Source organism: Delphinapterus leucas, chromosome 9 (assembly GCF_059928025.1).
Source record: "Delphinapterus leucas isolate spDelLeu-1000000601 "Yukka" chromosome 9, BTC_Dleu_Yukka2, whole genome shotgun sequence".
NCBI lineage: Eukaryota > Metazoa > Chordata > Mammalia > Artiodactyla > Monodontidae > Delphinapterus > Delphinapterus leucas.
This window is the reverse complement of record NC_143137.1, coordinates 24,647,810-24,666,286: the sequence shown is the minus strand read 5'-3', so window position 1 is coordinate 24,666,286 and position 18,477 is coordinate 24,647,810. Positions and strand designations below refer to the sequence as shown.

The 18,477-nt window shown below is 44.1% G+C and overlaps 1 protein-coding gene across 2 annotated transcripts in view; it reads right to left on the bottom strand.

The window, feature by feature from the left end:
* LOC111182367 (metabotropic glutamate receptor 8-like) overlaps window positions 1–15,177 on the bottom strand; it is a 189,278-nt gene extending 174,101 nt beyond the window's left edge. For both annotated transcript variants that reach the window (XM_089917444.1, XM_089917445.1), the window contains exon 1: window positions 14,072–15,177. In XM_089917444.1, the coding sequence (XP_089773570.1) occupies window positions 14,072–14,126 (55 nt within the window). In that variant the 5' untranslated portion in view covers window positions 14,127–15,177. The remainder of the gene's footprint in view (window positions 1–14,071) is intronic.
* Window positions 15,178–18,477: the final 3,300 nt, after the last annotated feature.

Here is an 18,477-nt window from a genome sequence, read left to right as displayed (position 1 = left end):
TGGCATCACCCCTACCCAGAGAGAATTAAACATCTGTGATCTTACTTTACCTTTGTTCCCCCAGCATCTTAGGCACATCTTCATCTGCACTTTTTTTTTTTTTAATAAATGTATTTATTTATTTATTTTTGGCTGTGTTGGGTCTTCGTCGCTGCACACGGGATTTCTTTAGTTGCGTCGAGCAGGGGCTACTCTCTGTTGTGGCGCACGGGCTTCTCATTGCCGCGGCTTCTCTTGTTGTGGAGCACGGGCTCTAGGCACGCGACCTTCAGTAGTTGTGGCTCACGGGCTCTAGAGCGCAGGCTCAGTAGCTGTGGTGCACGGGCTTAGTTACTCCGCGGCATGTGGGATCTTCCCAGACCAGAGCTCGAACCCGTGTCCCCTGCATTGGCAGGCAGATTCCTAACCACTGCGCCATAAGGGAAGCCCTTCATCTGCACTTTCAAACTGTTAGAACTGCTGTGATTGTGTGAGTCAACATCCATCTCTCCCCTCCGCTAACCTGCGCTCTGAAGGCAAAACCTGTGGTCTTCGTATGTAACCCCTCTACCTAGTTCTGCGCCTGGCCCAGACTGGGAGGGAGGAGGGGGAAGAAGAGAGTGAGCATGAATATGAATGAGAGAGCTTGAGTCTGGAGCTTCGATGAGACACCAGGACAAACATCTCATCTGGGGAGTCATCAACACACAGATGATGGTTCAAAGTGAAAACCTGGACGACATTGCCAAGAACAGCTCCTCCAACTGGGGTGGGAGGAGATAAAGGTGCCAAGAGGGAAACATAGCACAAGGAGCTCTGCCCGCTATTAAAAAAGACAGTTTCCAGAAGAAGATATCGGCCGCAGTGGAAGACGCAGAGGGTCAAGAAGGAAGAGGGCTGGTAAAGGCCTTGGACTTGGCCTCAGAGAGACAGCCTCCAAGAGAGTAATTTCACAAGAATGAGTAGAAAAGAGGCCGAATGACAGGGGATTGAGAGAGAGTAAACAAAGAATCAGTGTGTCCACACTGACCACACCTACATGTGCAAGTGGCTGGACCAGAAAAGAAAGAGAACAAAATATACGACTCTGTCTTCTTTTGTTCCATATTCACATAGGCTGATAAGCCTGAAAATATTTTTATTTTTTTAAAAATTCTAATGCCTTTACATGTTTGGGTCCATTTAGGAATAAGCCCTTTAAGGATTGGACCAAACCAGCTGCCAGATGACTATCCTGTACTTTGCTACACAAAGAAGGGTATAACATAGTTTGCTCTGCAAGGGCTGACTTGGCAGCCTGGAGATGGGCCACACAGTGTGGTCTTGGGGGCAGATGCCCTTTGCTCCAAGAGAAGGGCACAAGACAAGAGCCAGAACATCTGAGTCCTGGTACTAGACTTTCTAATAACTCATTCTACGACCTTTACTAAGCCATGCATCTCTCTGGACCTCAGTTTCTCCCTTTCTAACCCACTGTGTTTCTCTGATCCCACTCACTGGTACCAGGAAGTAATTCAACCGTTCAATGAATATTTACCTATTAGTTCAATGAGCAAAGCATTAAGCTAAGAGGCTAATTCTTCTAATGGAAAACTCTGATCCCCAATGTCACTAAATCCCTCCTGGGAAAGGTAACAATCTGAGCTGTCATTAGTCATTAACACTAATCTGTAAATGTTTCCTTGTTTATAATAATGGCAAACATTTATTAGGAGCTTACTGCCTGCTAGATCCTGAGCTTAAAACTTTACATGGATTTTCTCTTTTAATCATCACAAGAACAATAGAAGTGAAGAATATTGTTGTTCTCAGTTTACAAATGAGGCAAGTTGGGCTCTGAAAAGTCCACTCATGTTGTCACATAGTGAGGTCACTGGGCAATGGCCAGAACAGGATTCAGAGCCATGCAGAGTGACCCCAAAGCCTGTTGTGTAGTCAGGGTTCTCCAAAGGAACAGAACCAGTAGGATGTAGAAACACATAGAAAGAGATTAATTTTTAGAAATTGGCTCATGCAGTATGGGAAGCTGGCAAATCCAAAATCTGCAGGGTGGACCGGCAGGCTGGGGATCCATGAGAGACCTCCCCCCACCCCCATAGTACAGTTCAAGTCTGAAGAATGTCTGCTGCAGAATTTCCCCGTGCTTGGGGAAAGTCGATCTTTTGTTCAATTCAGGCCTTCAACTGATTGGGTGAGGCCCACCCACATCAGGGTGAGCAATCTGCTTTACTCAAAGTCCACTGATTAAAATCTCAATCACATTAAAAAAAAAAAAAAACTCACAGAAACATCTACAATAATGTTTGACCATATATTTGAGTGACATGGCCCAGCCAAGGTGACATATAAAATTGACCATCGTATCTGTGCACTCAACACAATGGGGTACTTAATAAATATTTTTTAAATTATTGGTTCACTGCCAAACATTTCCTTTTGTTTTTCTCATTTTGGTTAACAACAGAATTCTCTACCTAGGTGTCCAAACCAGGAGTTTGGGAGTTATCCCTGACTCTTCCTTTTTCCTCACTCTGCACATCCAATTGCTTGCAAAGATCTATTGATTCGACTTCCTAACAGTGCTCCTATTTATCACCTCACCTCCATCCTCACAACCACAGCTTTATTTAAGACCTTGTAACTTGTTGCCTGGACTATTGCAATAACCTGCTAACTCATCTTGCTGCCTACAGATAGATTGAGTCTCTCCACCCATTCTTCAACCTACTGTCAGAGGGCTCTTCCTAAAACACAAATCTGGTCATGCTGCTGTCTTATTTTAAATCCTTCAACAGGCCTATCTCCTTAGTTTGGTGAAAAGGTCCTTTACGATCCTGTCTTCGTTTATTTTCCAGTCTCATCTCCTGTCATCCCTCCAATAAACCCCTACACTCACTGCAGCGCCCCCTTACAAAAATAATCGCACTCCCTTAAAACTGCCATATCTTTTCTTGGCAAATGCTGCTTCCCCTCTGCCTCAAATGCCAGCTCCCTTTCTCCCCAAATCAGTTCAAAATCATCATTTTGTGAAAGTGTTTCGTCAGATGCGGGCAAAATAAAGTACTACATACCTGCCTTCCCAGAGCCTTAATAGAGAATTTGCCAACCACTGTAAGTAACTTCCCCCCTAGAATATAAATTCCTGGGAGACAGTGCTGTGTTCACGAACACTTAACAACATAGTACCTGGATATATAAGACCAGGTACTTTATAAATGTATTTAGCATAAACATGACCTTCTAGAGGTCACATTTGTGGTTTCCCCCTTAGTAAAAAAAAAAGGGCCTATCATTTCATAATGTAACACAGGGCCTAGAAATCACCAAAGGTACCAAGAAATAGCAAGCAGCCCCATTTTCCTTGCAAAAGATTATAGGATTTTTTTTGTTGCTGTTTTTCAAGAGTTAAAAAAAATGTTTCCTAACTGCTAAGGAGAACTGGTAACCAAGGAAGAAATGATGGCTACAACAGTGAAAAAGGACAGAGGCAGGCTGAGCTGCACTTCAAGATACTTGCAAACAAAAGGATCTTCAGACACAAGACAGATTAGGGGATGGATTCTTTTAAGGAGATAGGCTGAACTGTCATCTTATTGTCCCCAGAAGTTGTGAACATGGGTACCGGAACTGTGAGAGTAGACTGGGGACTTTTGGGCGTATGCTAGTCTGTGTTTGTTATAATAAATAAGACATGAAACCACAAGGCACCAACATTACAGAGGAGGCAAGCTTTATGGTTCTCAGTGAACACAAGACCACTGAAAATCTGGGGGAGATGAGGTTATAATAAACCTTATATCTTATAAGTCATTAAAACAAAGCCGTGCCATAATTGTGTCATATTAAGGATACACAAAGGGAAAGAAGGTAATTGTTGAGGGAGACCGTGGTTCCAAGCCTCAGTCGCCTTGGCCAGGTCTGAGGATATTAAGAAATGTTTCTGTCCGGTCACTCACTTACCCACCCGTCATGGCCCCTGTTTAGGAATCACTGCTACTGAAGACCAGTGAAGGAGACACCACCGTTCCTATCACAATGACGTTCAGACCACTGAATGTTTCAGAGTAAGAACAGGGTGACAAATCTTTATCACCATGGACGTGGAAAAGGTATGGGACAAAACAATGCATACCAAGAACGTTGGGAACTCAGAAATATAAACCTCATCAATGGAGCAGGTCCTTCTTGGTCATAAAATTGAACTAAGGGAAAAATAAAGGCATGTATGCCACAGGAAGCAGGCAAACTTTTATTTTTATAATTGAGAATTTCAAAGCAATCTTGTGCCTTTATCAATGAAAATCTTTAACTCTGTGAAACATACATCGTTTGAAATGCTAATGTCTGTCTCCCAGGTCTCCACCTACATGCATTTCCTCTTCCTTCACTACCTCGCCCAGTGCCTCCCCTTTTAAGGAAGGGGAATGCTCCTGGTTGGAACCGATCGTCTCATCCTCTACACTCACACAGCTCATGACCTGTACTTCTAGGGAGCAATTATTTTCTCTCATCTTGGCTCTAAGCGATGTGATGGTCACTGTCCCGTCACATCCTTCTTTACGTCCCTCCCCAGTGCCTATCACAGTGCCTTGTCTGTAGCCAACGTGCAGTACGCCTAATCCAGTGTGACCTCCGGACAGCTCCTCTTGTAGCATAAATAAAAGAAACCAGAGCTCTGTTCCTGTTCCCCCGTCATTAATCAAGTCCTACCTCCAGCTTTTTATTTACAAGCAGGGGAGAGAAAAGCTGAACTCACAAGCTCATGCTGCTGAGATCAAGACCTGAAGCATATGTTGACCCAAATGGAGGGCCCAATGCCAAAAGCCAGGGAGGAAACCAAAGTTTCTCCAAGGAAAAATATAAGTGGGGAAAAGAGGAGAAAACACCCTCAGTCAAGGCTGGATACTGTAGCCAGCCCACACCAGGCATACCTGTGTCGGTGCTTTGGTAACTGCTGCAAGATGTTAAAGCAAGGCCGAGCAGCTGGGGTGGGGGGGACAAAGGGGACAAAGGGGCAGAGGAGCAGCTGCCAGCCGCAGCCCTACCCCTCCCCACTGCAGGGCTCCAGGCAAAAGCAGCTCCAAGCTGTGGGAGGGGAGAAACTTTCAGTTTGGCTGAAATTCAGTTTTATTCCACTGGGCTGGCCATTTTAATAACTAAAATGAGACTTTTCATATATTTAGAAGTGACTAAAGGACTAAGAGTCTGAAGCCAAGCTATCCTCCAGAGGAGGGTGTGGGGGGAGCTAGACCATCACAAGTGAAGAATCAGTAGGAAGAAAAAAAATAATAAAGACGTTGCTTAAAGAATTTGCTTAAAATAAAGGAGCTGCATTTTAAAAATAAAGAAGTGGCACCATGGAGGACAGTCAACACACCAATGACATTTACACTTTTTAAGTCAGTTCTCAATGACGAGGCTTTCCCAGAGTACCTTTCTCCCTTTAAGACGCATAGAACACAGACTTCCATGCTTCCTGAGAGTCCTGCAGGGAATCCCTTTTTTTTCTTTTAATGGAGAAAAGAAAAACTCCTTGATTTAGAAACCATAAAAAGAACTAAAATATCTTCTTTGAAAATAGAGAATTCAGCCATGTTTAAAACAGCCAAACAAAATATACTAGTTCTTTCCTTAGGCTCTGGGATCCTCTGATGGTTGTCCAGTCAGCTAGTGGTCAGAACTGATCCATGGCTGGGAAGGCAGCTCCTTGGCCACTGGGTGATCTGTGCTATTTTCACAGAGGGGACTCCACTGGTGGGGGGGGGGGGGGCGGGGAGCGTGCATCTTGCCGCAGATAACTGCTGGGGAGGCGGACGTGGCCACCATCCAGGAGTGTGAAGCCCCTGGCTTCTTTCCTCTGGTTGCCAACACACTTGGCTAAAAGAGAGGCAGGACGGAAAGGAGAGCCTTTTCAAAGTAGAGGAGAACAGGCAACAGAAGCCTTTTCTTGTCCTTGAAACTGCTCTGCTTGTTACCATTTAGATGGAGGCCAAAACTATTTTTGACAAATATTATGATTCATGGCTACATTTAAATCTTATTTTTCAGGGAAATTTTAGCTACTGTAACAATTTAACATATGTTGATAGAGCTCTCTCATGCCCCAGGCACCGATGAATAAGACCAGGTTGCTGCCACCCTGAGAAGGTCACGGTCTAGGCGGGAGGCACAGAGTCGACAGGCCGACAGCACACAATATGCACAGTGCCTGCCTGCCCAGCAGGCTTTTCTCCTTGTTCTAGAAGAGCATCTTAATTTAGCATTGAGGCATGATCCCTCCCTGTGGCTTTGACCATTTGTTTCAAGTGGGCCTCTCCCCACCTACCTCTCCTCAGCTCCAGAGGGCATGTGACCCATGTCTGGCCACTGTGAACCGTGCCTTCCTTAGGCCAAAGTGGTTGCTTGAGTCATGGACTGAAACCCAACTTGGTGGAGCCAAGTCTGGGCCTTTGCCGGAACCAATGGGAATGAAACACACCCTTCCCACTAAGGTTGCCTTAGTAGGTTGAAGGTATCCGCCCAGAAGAGATAACTGTCTGGAACTCAGAATGGGACCTAATTTGGAATAAAGGTCTTCGCAGCTTTAACAAAGGGAAGGAACTCAAAATGAGGTCATCTTGGATGAGAGTGGGCCCTAAATCCAATGACAAGTGTCCTCATAAGAGACAGAAAAAGAAAAGGCTCAAACACACAGAGAGGAAGGTGATGTGACCGTGGAGACAGGGATCCGAGTTATGCAGCCACAAGCCAAGGGATGTCAAGAATTGCCGGCAGCCACCAAAAGCCAGGAGAGAGGCGTGGAACGGACTACCCCTCAGAGCCCCCAGAAGAAGTCAAGCCTGCTAACACCTTAATTTCAGACTTCGGCCTCCACAATGGCAGGAGAATAAGTTTTTGTTGTTTCAAGTCACACAGTGTGGTGATTTGTTAAAGCAGCTCTAGGAAAGGAATACAGTTGCTAAGCTGGCAGTACACAAGCCCACAGCTGCTGGCAGCCCTCTTCCCATCACGTGGAAGAAACCTGAGGATAAAGCCAACATGCAAGTAAGCAGAAGCCAGAGCTGGAACAGGATGCATTCCTGTCAACTTCATTTTAAAATGTGGAGCTAAGCCAACCTGAGGTCAGATTTGCTCCTAGACTTTTAAAGTTTCTGAACCCAAAATTTTCTCATTGGCTTAAGTCTGAGTCCTGACCAAGACAGTGAAATAAATGTTTCTGTAAAAAAGTAAATAAACAGAAACCTCAGTTAAAGAGAGTTGGGAGACCAGAAGGGGGAGCTCTCAAGCCCTGTGAGGATAGCAGAACCCAACAGGGAGAAGAGAGTCTCCTCTTTTGGCAAGGACTCAGCCAATGAAAAGCCGTGGACTCTGTTTACTAGCGCCCTCCCAACTTCCTTTTCCCCTTTATAAAAGCTTGCTCCTTCCCTTGCCATGTGGGGACTTGCCTGTGGCTCACCGTGATTGCAGACCCCAAATTGCAATGCCCTGCTGATCCCTAACAAACCCATCTTTGCTGGAAGAATGTCTATTTTTCTTCTAAGTGTTTCAGGTCAACACTTTCTTCACTAACGATGTGTACAAAGGGTTGCAATTGCAGAAAAGAGCTCGGCTAACCCCTTCTGGGTATCTAGGAAGGTTTCACTAAGGAGGTATCATTGATGCTGGGTCTTAAAGAATGAAAATAGCTCCAGGCAGACACTGGGGATGCTGCATTTCCAGAAAAGGGAAGAGGATCCACGCAGGTGCATTAGAAAATGCTCAGGTCATAAGATGTGGCACAAAAGCACAAACAGTGAGGGGAGATGGAGGGAAGGCAAGAAATCAGGCTGTTTAAAGAAAGAGCATGTTCCCTTTGTCCTCCCTACAGTTTCGCAGGACAAGGATGGGAAACATGACTGCAGAAACCAAAGTCTGTAACCTCAAAAGAGAAATAGCAAGAGGCAGTAAAAAGAACATGAACTTTGGAGCCACAGAACTCTGGGTTTATATTCCATGCTACCACCTACTAATTAATTAGGTTATCTTGGGCTGTTATGTACTTTTTTTGAGCCTTAGTTTTCTCATCTGTAAAATAGGTATAATATATGCCTCATAGCCTAATGAAAACTCAGTTACATGGTACATATAAAGTAAGCACTAATAGTTCCCTCTCCTTTCAATGAATTACCTTGGACTTGGGGACAATAAGACAGACAGACAGAGAGAGAAAGAGAGAGAGGGAGGGAGAGAGAGAGACTTTGGAAAGCAAACATTCACATTTAATAGAATATGGTGTATGTTGGAATTTACAAATCAAAAATAATTAGGTCAAATCACAGTGATACATACTTTAAATGAAAGTTGCACTAAACCTAATTTTTAGAGACCAACGTGTCAAATCACCCATTTCTATGACCCTTGACTATGTGGACTCAGAAGTGTTTCCAGAAGCACCATTGTATTATGAAAGCATAAAAATGTTCAGAAAACTGCATAATGATTAATGAGCCTTGAAATGAATCAGTAACACAAGAGTATAAAAGCAACAAGAAATATGAGTTAAGAGGAAAATATTTAGAACAATTAACAAGAAAACTCTAAACTTCAGGTCCTCCTAGAACACAGGAAAAAGAGCAATAAAGGTCTCTAGCGGACTTTGTTTAAAAAAAAAAAGTAACGATAACCTGGGAGACACTTACCATTTTAACTCTTTTTCACTGAAGCATCAGTTGGAGTGAAATTTTGCCAGGAAATAATTCACTTGATCTCCCACCCCTGAATCACCCATTTAAGGGAGCCATACTGTCACTTGGGACACACCCGTTCCAGTCTAAGGGCTCTAGGACACACCCTGCTGTTGACCAACAAGTCTTAAAGGAGTTTTGCTTCAATGGCTTAGATCCCCATAGCATCAAGTCACCTCATTTTCCCAGGCCTGGGACTTTGATCCTATCTGTACCTAGGCCAAGTCACACACCTCCCTGCCTTTACCTCCACCCAAGTCCAAGTCAACCCCAAGAAATTTCTAACTCATATTCTGGTTCCATCCCTACAATCCAGTTTTTGCACACGATCCCCTTAAAATCTGAATTGTACCATGTCACTCTCCAAACCCTCCAAAGACTTTCCATTGCTTGAGAATAAAATCCACACTTCCTGCCATGACCTATGACACTAGTCAATCACGCCTTTGACTGCTTTTCACCTCCTGTGCTGCCGCCCCGCCCCTTGCTGGGTTCCAGCCACACTGGCTTCCTGGATATCTCTCAATAAATCAAAAACACACATTTGTTCCTTTCTTAATAAGATACACTTTATAATTATTAGCTTGAATTTATAATCATTAGTTTGTTTACTTGTTTTCTTTTTAAATCGGTCTCTCCATCAGAATCTAAGCCCCTTAAGGCCAGAGGCCAGAGCTGTGAATTCCCAGCACCTAGCACAGTCCAGCTTCACATGGACATCAATCATTTGTCAAAAGGGTCATCAATGAACAAGCTCCTCGGGGCCTGGAGTCATGAGTCTCAATATCAGAAACCCTATACCTTTAGGACATCTTGCAGTCATGAAACACATCACACACTTATATACCTGGAAGGCTCAAAGCCAGTTGAAAGGAGAATAGTACATTCAGCATATTTACCTCCTTTCTGATTTTGCATCCCCCCTATTTGTCAGACCTAGCAAAGCTCTAGCCCTTAACTCAGCTTTGCCCCACTGGAAGTGTAGATCCACCACCTGGTTCTGGTTCTCAGAATCAAGTTTAGCAGTCTGGGCATCAAACTTGCTGTCACCTACTTAAGCTACTGCTTCTGTTTCCCAGCTCAATCCTGGCCATGAATTGGTTTCTTGTTTCTCTCTCCTTCCCATGCAACTTCCTGTTGTAGACCCAGCCATGCCCCCAGACCCCATGCCTCCCAAGCAACAGCAGGTATGTTGTGAATTCTTACCCTGGGCAGGGTTTTACCCTCTTCCACTGAGCACTTTCATGTGGACTGCTAGCCTGTCCATCTACCTACCTCCTCCTCCAAACTACCTGCTTCCTGGTGTCCTGTCCGCCAGGATTCACTCACCTGCTGTGTGTTCATTTACTCAACTCATTCAACATTTTTAGAGCATCTTCTAGACCTTGCAACTACAGTACTATACAAAGACTAATATGCTCTGATATCAATTCCAGTGCTGGCGAGGGGCTCCCCACACTGACAAGCAGTTCTCAGGACACCAACAAGTTTCCTACAATTCAACTCAACTCTGACACTGTCCACCCAGAGAGAGTGTCAGATTCCACAAGTTGAGGGCTCAGTCCTACAAGACTACCCCCCACCCCTGGCCCACACTTCAGATGCCAATTGCAAGCCCGAGTTATCACCTGTACTTCTGACCAACCGGTTATCGATCGGGGGTTCCAACGACCTCCTCCTTGGACTTGAGATAAATAAGGTATGCTCTCCACCTCCGAAGGAAGAGAGAAGTCATTAAAATCCACAGTGGTAAGATATCTTCATGGTTCCCTAGAAACGGACCAAGGGTTCACAGTTGCCCACTTCTCACCCTCTGCTTTGTCTTGACACAAGTGTACTCAGGCTTCTCTCCTTCCTACATGCCCCTGAACTCTGTCTGCCCCCAAATCTGAGCAAGCACTGGAAAAATGGACCATGTCCCCGTTACCAGCTGCCTCTGGAAAGCGGCTGATCAGGTCAGGACACTTTCCTGGTCATTTCCCCTTTGCCTACCCAGACTTCCCTTAAAAGTTTCTATTAAGCTGTCGCTTACCGCTACCTACCATATAAAAGAAAACCCTTCTTCCCTTTGACTTTGCAATACTTGTGGATTTTTGAATTCAAGTCTTCTCTCTCTTGCAATCGTCTTAATTCTGAATAAAGCCTCTCCTTGTCTAAGTCTGGATTGGTTTTTTACTTGAGATAACACACAGAAGAGAAACCTCACTTAAGTTTATCTGGGAGGATGAGAAGGTAGAGATCTGAGAAGGCTTCCTGGAAATAATCCAAGAACTGAAGGATAAGGAAATGTAAACCAGACCTACGTAGGGGGAGGACAGGAATTCTGGGCCGAGATGTGGCGTGAGCGGATCTCTTGCCACATGGCAGTCAGTTCAGGATATCACCCAGAACCATAATCTCTTGATCTATGCTCTGCTGGGCTAGATGCACTTCTTGTCCCATCCTGCATTTGGTGTTGCTCCCAAACATCTGTACCCAGTGAGCTTCCTAAGTCCAGATTTATCCCTCTGTGTGCCCACACAGGCACACTTTTCCTTCAAATATGTATTCTTTCACCCAGCATGCCATGGACAGCTCCACTGAACTCTGGTATCTCCAGAACACCCAAGGGATCAAGTTGTGACAGTTACAGACCCTCTCTCGTTATTTTCATGGACTCTCGGTCTGAGGCATTTCACACTGTAGGCTTAGGTTGAGTTCCCATAGCCCAGAGGTAGGAGACTAAAAGAACACGAGAAATGTAAAGACCGTAAGCTTGACAGGAAAGCCTACAAGGGCGGGAATCAGGTTGGACTCACCCAGTGCCATATCCCCAACCTCCTAGAAGAGGGCCCAAACGTACAATACGTGCTCAAATATTTCTTGAATGAAATGTCACATCAACTCCCATGAATATTTCCACCCACCCTAGGATTCCTCCCGGCAGTCACAGCAAACCCATTCTGAAGGGGAGCACAGTGGTTGCCCTCCACGATACTAAACACAAAAGGCTAACAATGTACTCTGCACTTGCCTCTTTCCCTTAATTGCCCATTATGTGGGTGCCAGCGGTGATTCATGATGCAAATGTGGCCCCTGAGTCACATGGCCCTGTGTACCACTGCTTCAGAAGTAGGTCTGAGCTGCTACAAGAGGCATTTTTTTTCTCACTAGTGGAACAGCCAGAGATATGTTTAAATCATTACTTAAAATTCCTTTCTCGACCAAACCTCTTCCCAGGGCTGTTAACAGGAAACAAAATGTGCTGACTCGAGTTTCACTTTGCCTCCTTTCCCCTGCCTTCCCCTTGTGGAGTCCCCAATGAATCATGAAATGCCTCTGACCACGTAGCATGGAAAGAAGCAAAGAAAGAAGCCCGGGGTCTGTCAAACATGCAGATGTTAGAGCAGAAGGACCGTGTGGCCCAGTTTTGCCAAGGGATGTGACCCTTGAAATAATTGGCACCTTTTTCAATAAACTATTCATCTTATACCTTCCTGATTGCACTATTCTTGAGCCATTTCTTTTCAAGGAAACCGTAATTATTGCTTAGTTGATAAGTTATGATGGAAAGCGGGAAAACACACTCTCATTCTCAGGCCAACTCTTTTAGCACCTACAAAAAAGTGACATGAAGGGATTCTGAGGTTGCTTCATTTCTGCAGAAAGATGTTTTTATATTATGTTCTATCAACACAGTAAAGTGCGGATGGCACCTTAAAGCTCTCATCTCGTGCTGGAGTTTCCAAACAGAAGAGCTTGAACAAGAAAATGACTTTGGAAAGGGAAATGAAAGAATGCAATTTCTTTGGGGCTAAGCTCAGGAGGAGAAGCACACGCCTGCCGTGACGCAGGCATTCAGCTCTGAGGCAGGCAGAGCCCAGCCGGCAAGGACAAGGGGAAATGGGGCTGGCTACCTTGGTTACGGAAGCTGATGCCTCAGGAGAAACGGGGGAGTCCAGGGCCCAAAATCCACCTAAAGAACTGGGACACATGTGGGTTCAGTTCAGACAGAACTCCATGAATCAGGGTTCAATCCAGCAGTTAGGGTTGGTGTTATGGCTGAATTGTGCCCCCCCCCCAAAATTCACATGTTGAAGTCCTAACTCCCAGTACTTCAGAACGTGACCTTATTTTCATTGCAGATATAATTAATGAAGGGTCATTACAGATATGATTAATGAAGATGAGGTCATACTTATATGAGATCATCTAATATGAGGTCATATTGGATTAGGGTGGGTCCCTCAGAAGGAACCACCCCTTCTGACACCTTGATCCCAGACTTCCAGCCTCCAGAGCCATGACACAATAGATTTATGTGGGAATTCCCTGGCGGTCCAGTGGTTAGGATTCCGCACTTTCACTGCCTAGGGCCCAGGTTCCATCGCTGGTCAGGCAACTAAGATCCCACAAGCCATGGAGCCAGCCAAAAAAATATATATATATATATGTGTGTGTGTGTGTGTGTCATTTAAGCCACCCAGTTTGTTGTACTTTGTTACAGCAACCCTAGGAAACTCGTACAGTTGGCAATAAGAGTTAGGGAGCAGGAAAAGAATAACTCGAAACAGGGACAACCCTGTTGATGACATACCCTGACCCTTCCTAAGCATTTAAATGGGAATTTCTGAGAGAGAAACTCAAACCATCCTCTGAGACTGAACTTTTATTCTAGGGATACGACACTAAAAGGGTGAGAGAAATATAAAGACAACAAGCTAGACAGGGTCAGGACCCCCGCACACACTAGGGACCCAATAGACAGGACTCTGTTCAATGGCTTCATGCACAGTCAGATCTCAATAAGTGCATGAGTCATGCAGAAGACAAGACACCTCCACCCTGTCAGGGGAAAGAGTTGACAAGGAATAGGCAGTGTGTCGTGGTTCAACCTCAGAGGTCAGAGTCTGGGGCAGAGCCCCACTCCTAGGGATCCAGAGTATGAGTCAGGGTGAGACAGCTCTGTAAGTTTGCTGCAACCTAGAAGGGAGCTCAGGGCTCGCCCTGGGACCACCAGGTACAGGGTCCGTCTTGGCAAAATCACTCCAAAGCCCAGAAACTTGTAAGCTAAGGTCAGGACAAACTATTGGCCCTGATTAAAACTCGGGAACTGAACGAAACTGAAACTGTTGCCTAGGGCATCGGTGATGCTGGGTGGGAGTGACCGGGGAGAACAGGGGCTAAAGCCGTAGAGCAAGTCAGACACTGATTATCTATGAATGGACACATCTGGGTATCCATCCGTAGATCAAGAAATGAGAATTGTCAAAACTGTATGTAGTTTTTACATACATTAATCATTTCACAAATACACACGTTACAAAGTTGGCATCATATTCTACATGCATTTTTTGTCTCTTTTTCTCAAGAACTTGTGTTGAACTTACCTAAATTCATTCCACTCACATCACACAGCGTACTCCCTTTGAGCTTGGGGTCCATAAATTGTCACCCTCCACTGCCTCATGGCAGGTCTTTTCGTTACATGAACTGCAGGATGCCCTCTCTTGGGCACTGTGCTCTTGGCCAATGCCTCTGAATGATGCCTCCATGAAGGCAATGATCACATTCATTTGAAAGTGTTTGTTTACATCTCTGTAACCTCTGATACACAGTAACCGGCTAGGAAGCAGAGGCCGTGATTCATCTCTAGATCCTGAAAGCCTAGAACAAGTATGCCCTGATCCATGGTGGGTACACAATAGATGCTGGCTGAGTCAGTTAATATATAGAAGGCTCAAAAGGAAGAGGAGAAAGCATATTTGGTGAGCCAACACTGACTGGCGTTTAATTAATTCATGCATTCAACTAGGCGCCAACACTATTCTATGTAGTATATGAGTCATGCTAAGAAAAAATAATAATAGGATCGGTCTCTGCTAGGAGGGGCAAAGCAAGTTTCAGGAATGAGGAAGACTGGCTGCTTTTATTTGAGCTCTTATGTAGGCTTCACTCTGCTTTCTTATTTGCTCACTGAGCAAACTGGGCACAGGTTGCGGGCAATAAGACAACTCCTGGATCACCCATCAGCAAGGATGCCTAACACAATATGAGTTGGCAGTTGTTGACCACTTACCACGAGCTACACATTGTTCTGTATGATTTCTTTTGATTCTTATACAATTGCTATCCCCATTGTACAGATAAGAAAATTGAGGCACAACAAGAGTAAGTAATTTACCCAAGGTCTTATAGCTAAGCTGTGACAGATCTCGAAGTCAAACCCAGCCGATAAGGAGCTCTTAGCCACTCCCCAGCACTGTTTGGCCTGAGGGATCCAGGGTGGGCTGAACCTATAGATTACAGGCTTTGGTATTTTCCAGTAATAAAAAATTGAATTCTGATTGGCTCAACAATGTGGAAGACCAAAGCTTCCCATATAGGTTACGTGTTAGCAAAGAAAATGCATAAGCCATTGTTGGGACCATCTCCGCCCTTCGGTTCCCAGAGCCTGAGGAAGCCTGACCACTAGGCTCACAGCGCCAACACAGCCATGAATCTGGTGACAATGGTCATTCAACAGAAATTCATGAAGCACCTGGCATATGCCAGGCACTCCGCTGGGTGTTGGGGTAGCGGAGTGTCCTTCCATTGAGAAAAACACATTCTGGAGGAAGAGGTATACAGAGAAATTGGCATTATGATCAGAGTGGCAAGTGATTCCACAGGGTTAAGCTCAGGGACTCATGAGAGCACATCACTAAGGATGAGGCAAGGTACCTCAAGCTTGTCCTGATATCTGAACAATGTGTTACCTGAACAATCAGACCCAAGCAAACACAACTGTTGGTGACACCATAAGCAATATTCAACAGCCAGGGGTGACAAGATTAAGACAGGGTAGAATATGTACCACAGCAGTTGTGGAGGGCTAGTAAAGAGAACGGAGAGGGTAGGCGGTCAGGAGCCACTCAAAATCTCCTCTCTGATCTTTCAGGCAGAATATGACTAAGTTTGAAGGTAATTAATGAATCAAGCAAAGCCTTCCCTGGCTATTTATCCTACACACTGGCAGCACACCCACCACCTTCATAATAATCTACAGCTTTGCCACACATTCTGGAAAAAAAAATCTGTATTATCCCCATTCCTTTCACTAGTAATACCTGATATCAAATAGCACTTTAGAGTTTATAAAAAACATTTCACAAGTATTCTAGCACATGGTGATCACTGAGCAGAGGGCCACCATTTTATAGACAAGGAAATTAATCTTCAGACAAAGTCTCATAATTGAAGAAGGGGGATTTAGACACGTTTTTGACTCCGAGGTGTGTTCCACTGCATCAAACTGCCATTGTTTACTAAATACTTAACTACGGCGTTAGAATCATAGGTTTCAAAGCATCTGTTGAATGCTATTTGCCATTTCACATTAATAGCCGCTGTTGCTACTTAGCAGTTCCTAAGCCCTAAATATTAAGCAAGGCCAGAATGAAGAACGGCTTTGAAATGATGTTCCATTTGACCAAGTTCTGCAGTAACTGTCAAAATCGTATACACTTTCTTTGGATCCCTATAAAGCTTCCGCAGGATCGCTGCACCTGCAGTTCCAATTTGCAATTTCCTCAGCCCTCCTTTGAAGTTATTCTTGCCAATTACCTGGTGTTAACATTAATTAAATATGATTTGCAACTTGAAATGTGCTATCAATGGAAGTCAGCTGTAGGAATATAAAGTAAAAATTTCAATTGAATTAAAATGTTTCCTTTCATTCACAGTATTTTACAACATTAATACTTCTGTCAAATTGATTTTTGCCTGCTGGAAGTCATTTTTCCAAAGCAATGAACATCTATGGGAAAAAGCTGCTCTTTATGTACTTTTTTATTTCTCTCACTTAAAATACTTTGTTTTATTCTTGAAGCAAATCCATTGCAGTTAATAGAAACTTGATTCTTGTTTATAACCCAAGAGGAAAAAACACTTTATTTTAAAACTGTACTGAGATAGCTTAAAATGATCAGAGGGCACTTTTCCATTGTAGAGGTGGAATGAAATTTCCCTTACTTTATTTCTTGACCCATACCGAAAATAAATTACTATCAAATGTTTTGGCAAGTGTCGGTCATTTTATACACACAAAAATGAATTAACTAAATTGATTTATTGCATTAACATTTCAAACAGATTGTGCCAATCCAAAGACCTCTGTGATCCCTTCCAAGTCAGAGATTTTAAGATTCTGAACACATCAGACAATAGTCAGAAGCTTCCAGCATTTGCAGATTAGAAGAAAAAAAGTCACGTATGGTAGATTTGACAGAATCAGGTCTGTTCTGCCCCTTGTAATGTGTGGGATGACGACTCGCAGGCCTGTCATCTTCAATAAACCATTCATAAACACGATGACTGATTAAAGGAGGTGTGCTGCCATACTGTGCAAATCCACAGTGAAAAGATAAAACGCTATCACAGATTCCTTTTATCTTCAAAGATAAAGCTTTAGCTTCCTTGCCCCTTAGAATGATCGCGGCAGCACTAACATTTATTATCCTGTCTTCTTTTTTAAATAATATAATAAGGTAAGACAAAGAAGGGAAAGAACCTGTCCAAAGCCTCAAGGAAGTCATTTATTGAGTCACAAACTACAAGTTTCAGAGCTTATGACAGAAAGGCATGGGTATGTATTATTAACCTTCTTATTATAATATCAATGAAAACATCATATCAAAGCATTAAAACAAGACAGACATAGAGGACTGTGGTCCTAACAACTGAGGATGTGTAACATGGGTGATGGAGAAGTCTTAACCACCAGCAGCAACTAAGCTATTCCCTTCCCTCAAGCCAAAAGAGACCAAAGGGGGAAATAAAAATAAATTAGGCCAGAAAAGACTCTAGATGTCCAAAATTTCCCAGGTGTCATTGAAAAGAACAATAGCTTGGAATTACACAAAGCAGGGAGGCTGAACAACCGGTACACCACTGTAGAGGGAGTGTCCACTGTGATCCTACTAGGAGGCTCCTGACTACTTAGAGTCCTGGGAAAGCCAGACACAAGGATCCCACCACCCACCCCTGTCTGGAACCCTGAGTTATCCATTAGGTCACCTCATCTACCCAAGTAGTCAAGACTGGGAGAGTAAAATTCTGTAGCACTTCAAAAGGAACTTTTGAGCTGGTTATATTATGGTCTGCTCCATTACCAAATTCTGTCTACAGAGCACCCCCCTCATCTTTATTGCTAACTGTTTGTCCTCCTGGCCGACCTCCCATCCCTTTCACTGGGAGTTATCTCCCTAAGTACACCCTTCATCACTACCACCCCCTGTTATGGGTATTAAGTTGTGTCTCCCCAAAAGATACAGCAAGTACCTCAGAATGTGACCTCATTTGGAAATAGGGTTATTGCAGATATAATTAGTTAAGATGAGGTCATACTGGAGTAGGGTGGGGCCTTTAATCCAATATGACTGGCACTCTTATAAGAAGAGAAGACAGAGACAGAAACAAGAAGGGAAAAGACAGCAACGTGATGATGGACGCAGAGACTGGGTTGACAGATGAAGCTAATGAACACAAATGATCACCAGCAAATACCAGAAGCTACCGAGGCAGGAAAGGATTCTCCCCTACAGGTTTCAGAATCAGCATGGCTCTGCCGACACCTTGATTTCACATTTCTAGCCTCCAGAACTGTGAGACATTATGTTTCTGTTGCTTTCAGCCACCCAGTTCGTGGTGTTTTGTTATGGCAGCCCTAATATACCCGCTCTCAGGGACATTCCTTGATTCTCTGCCACTGTACCACACACTTTCAGCTGTGCCCTCTGGCAAAGTTCCTGCTCTC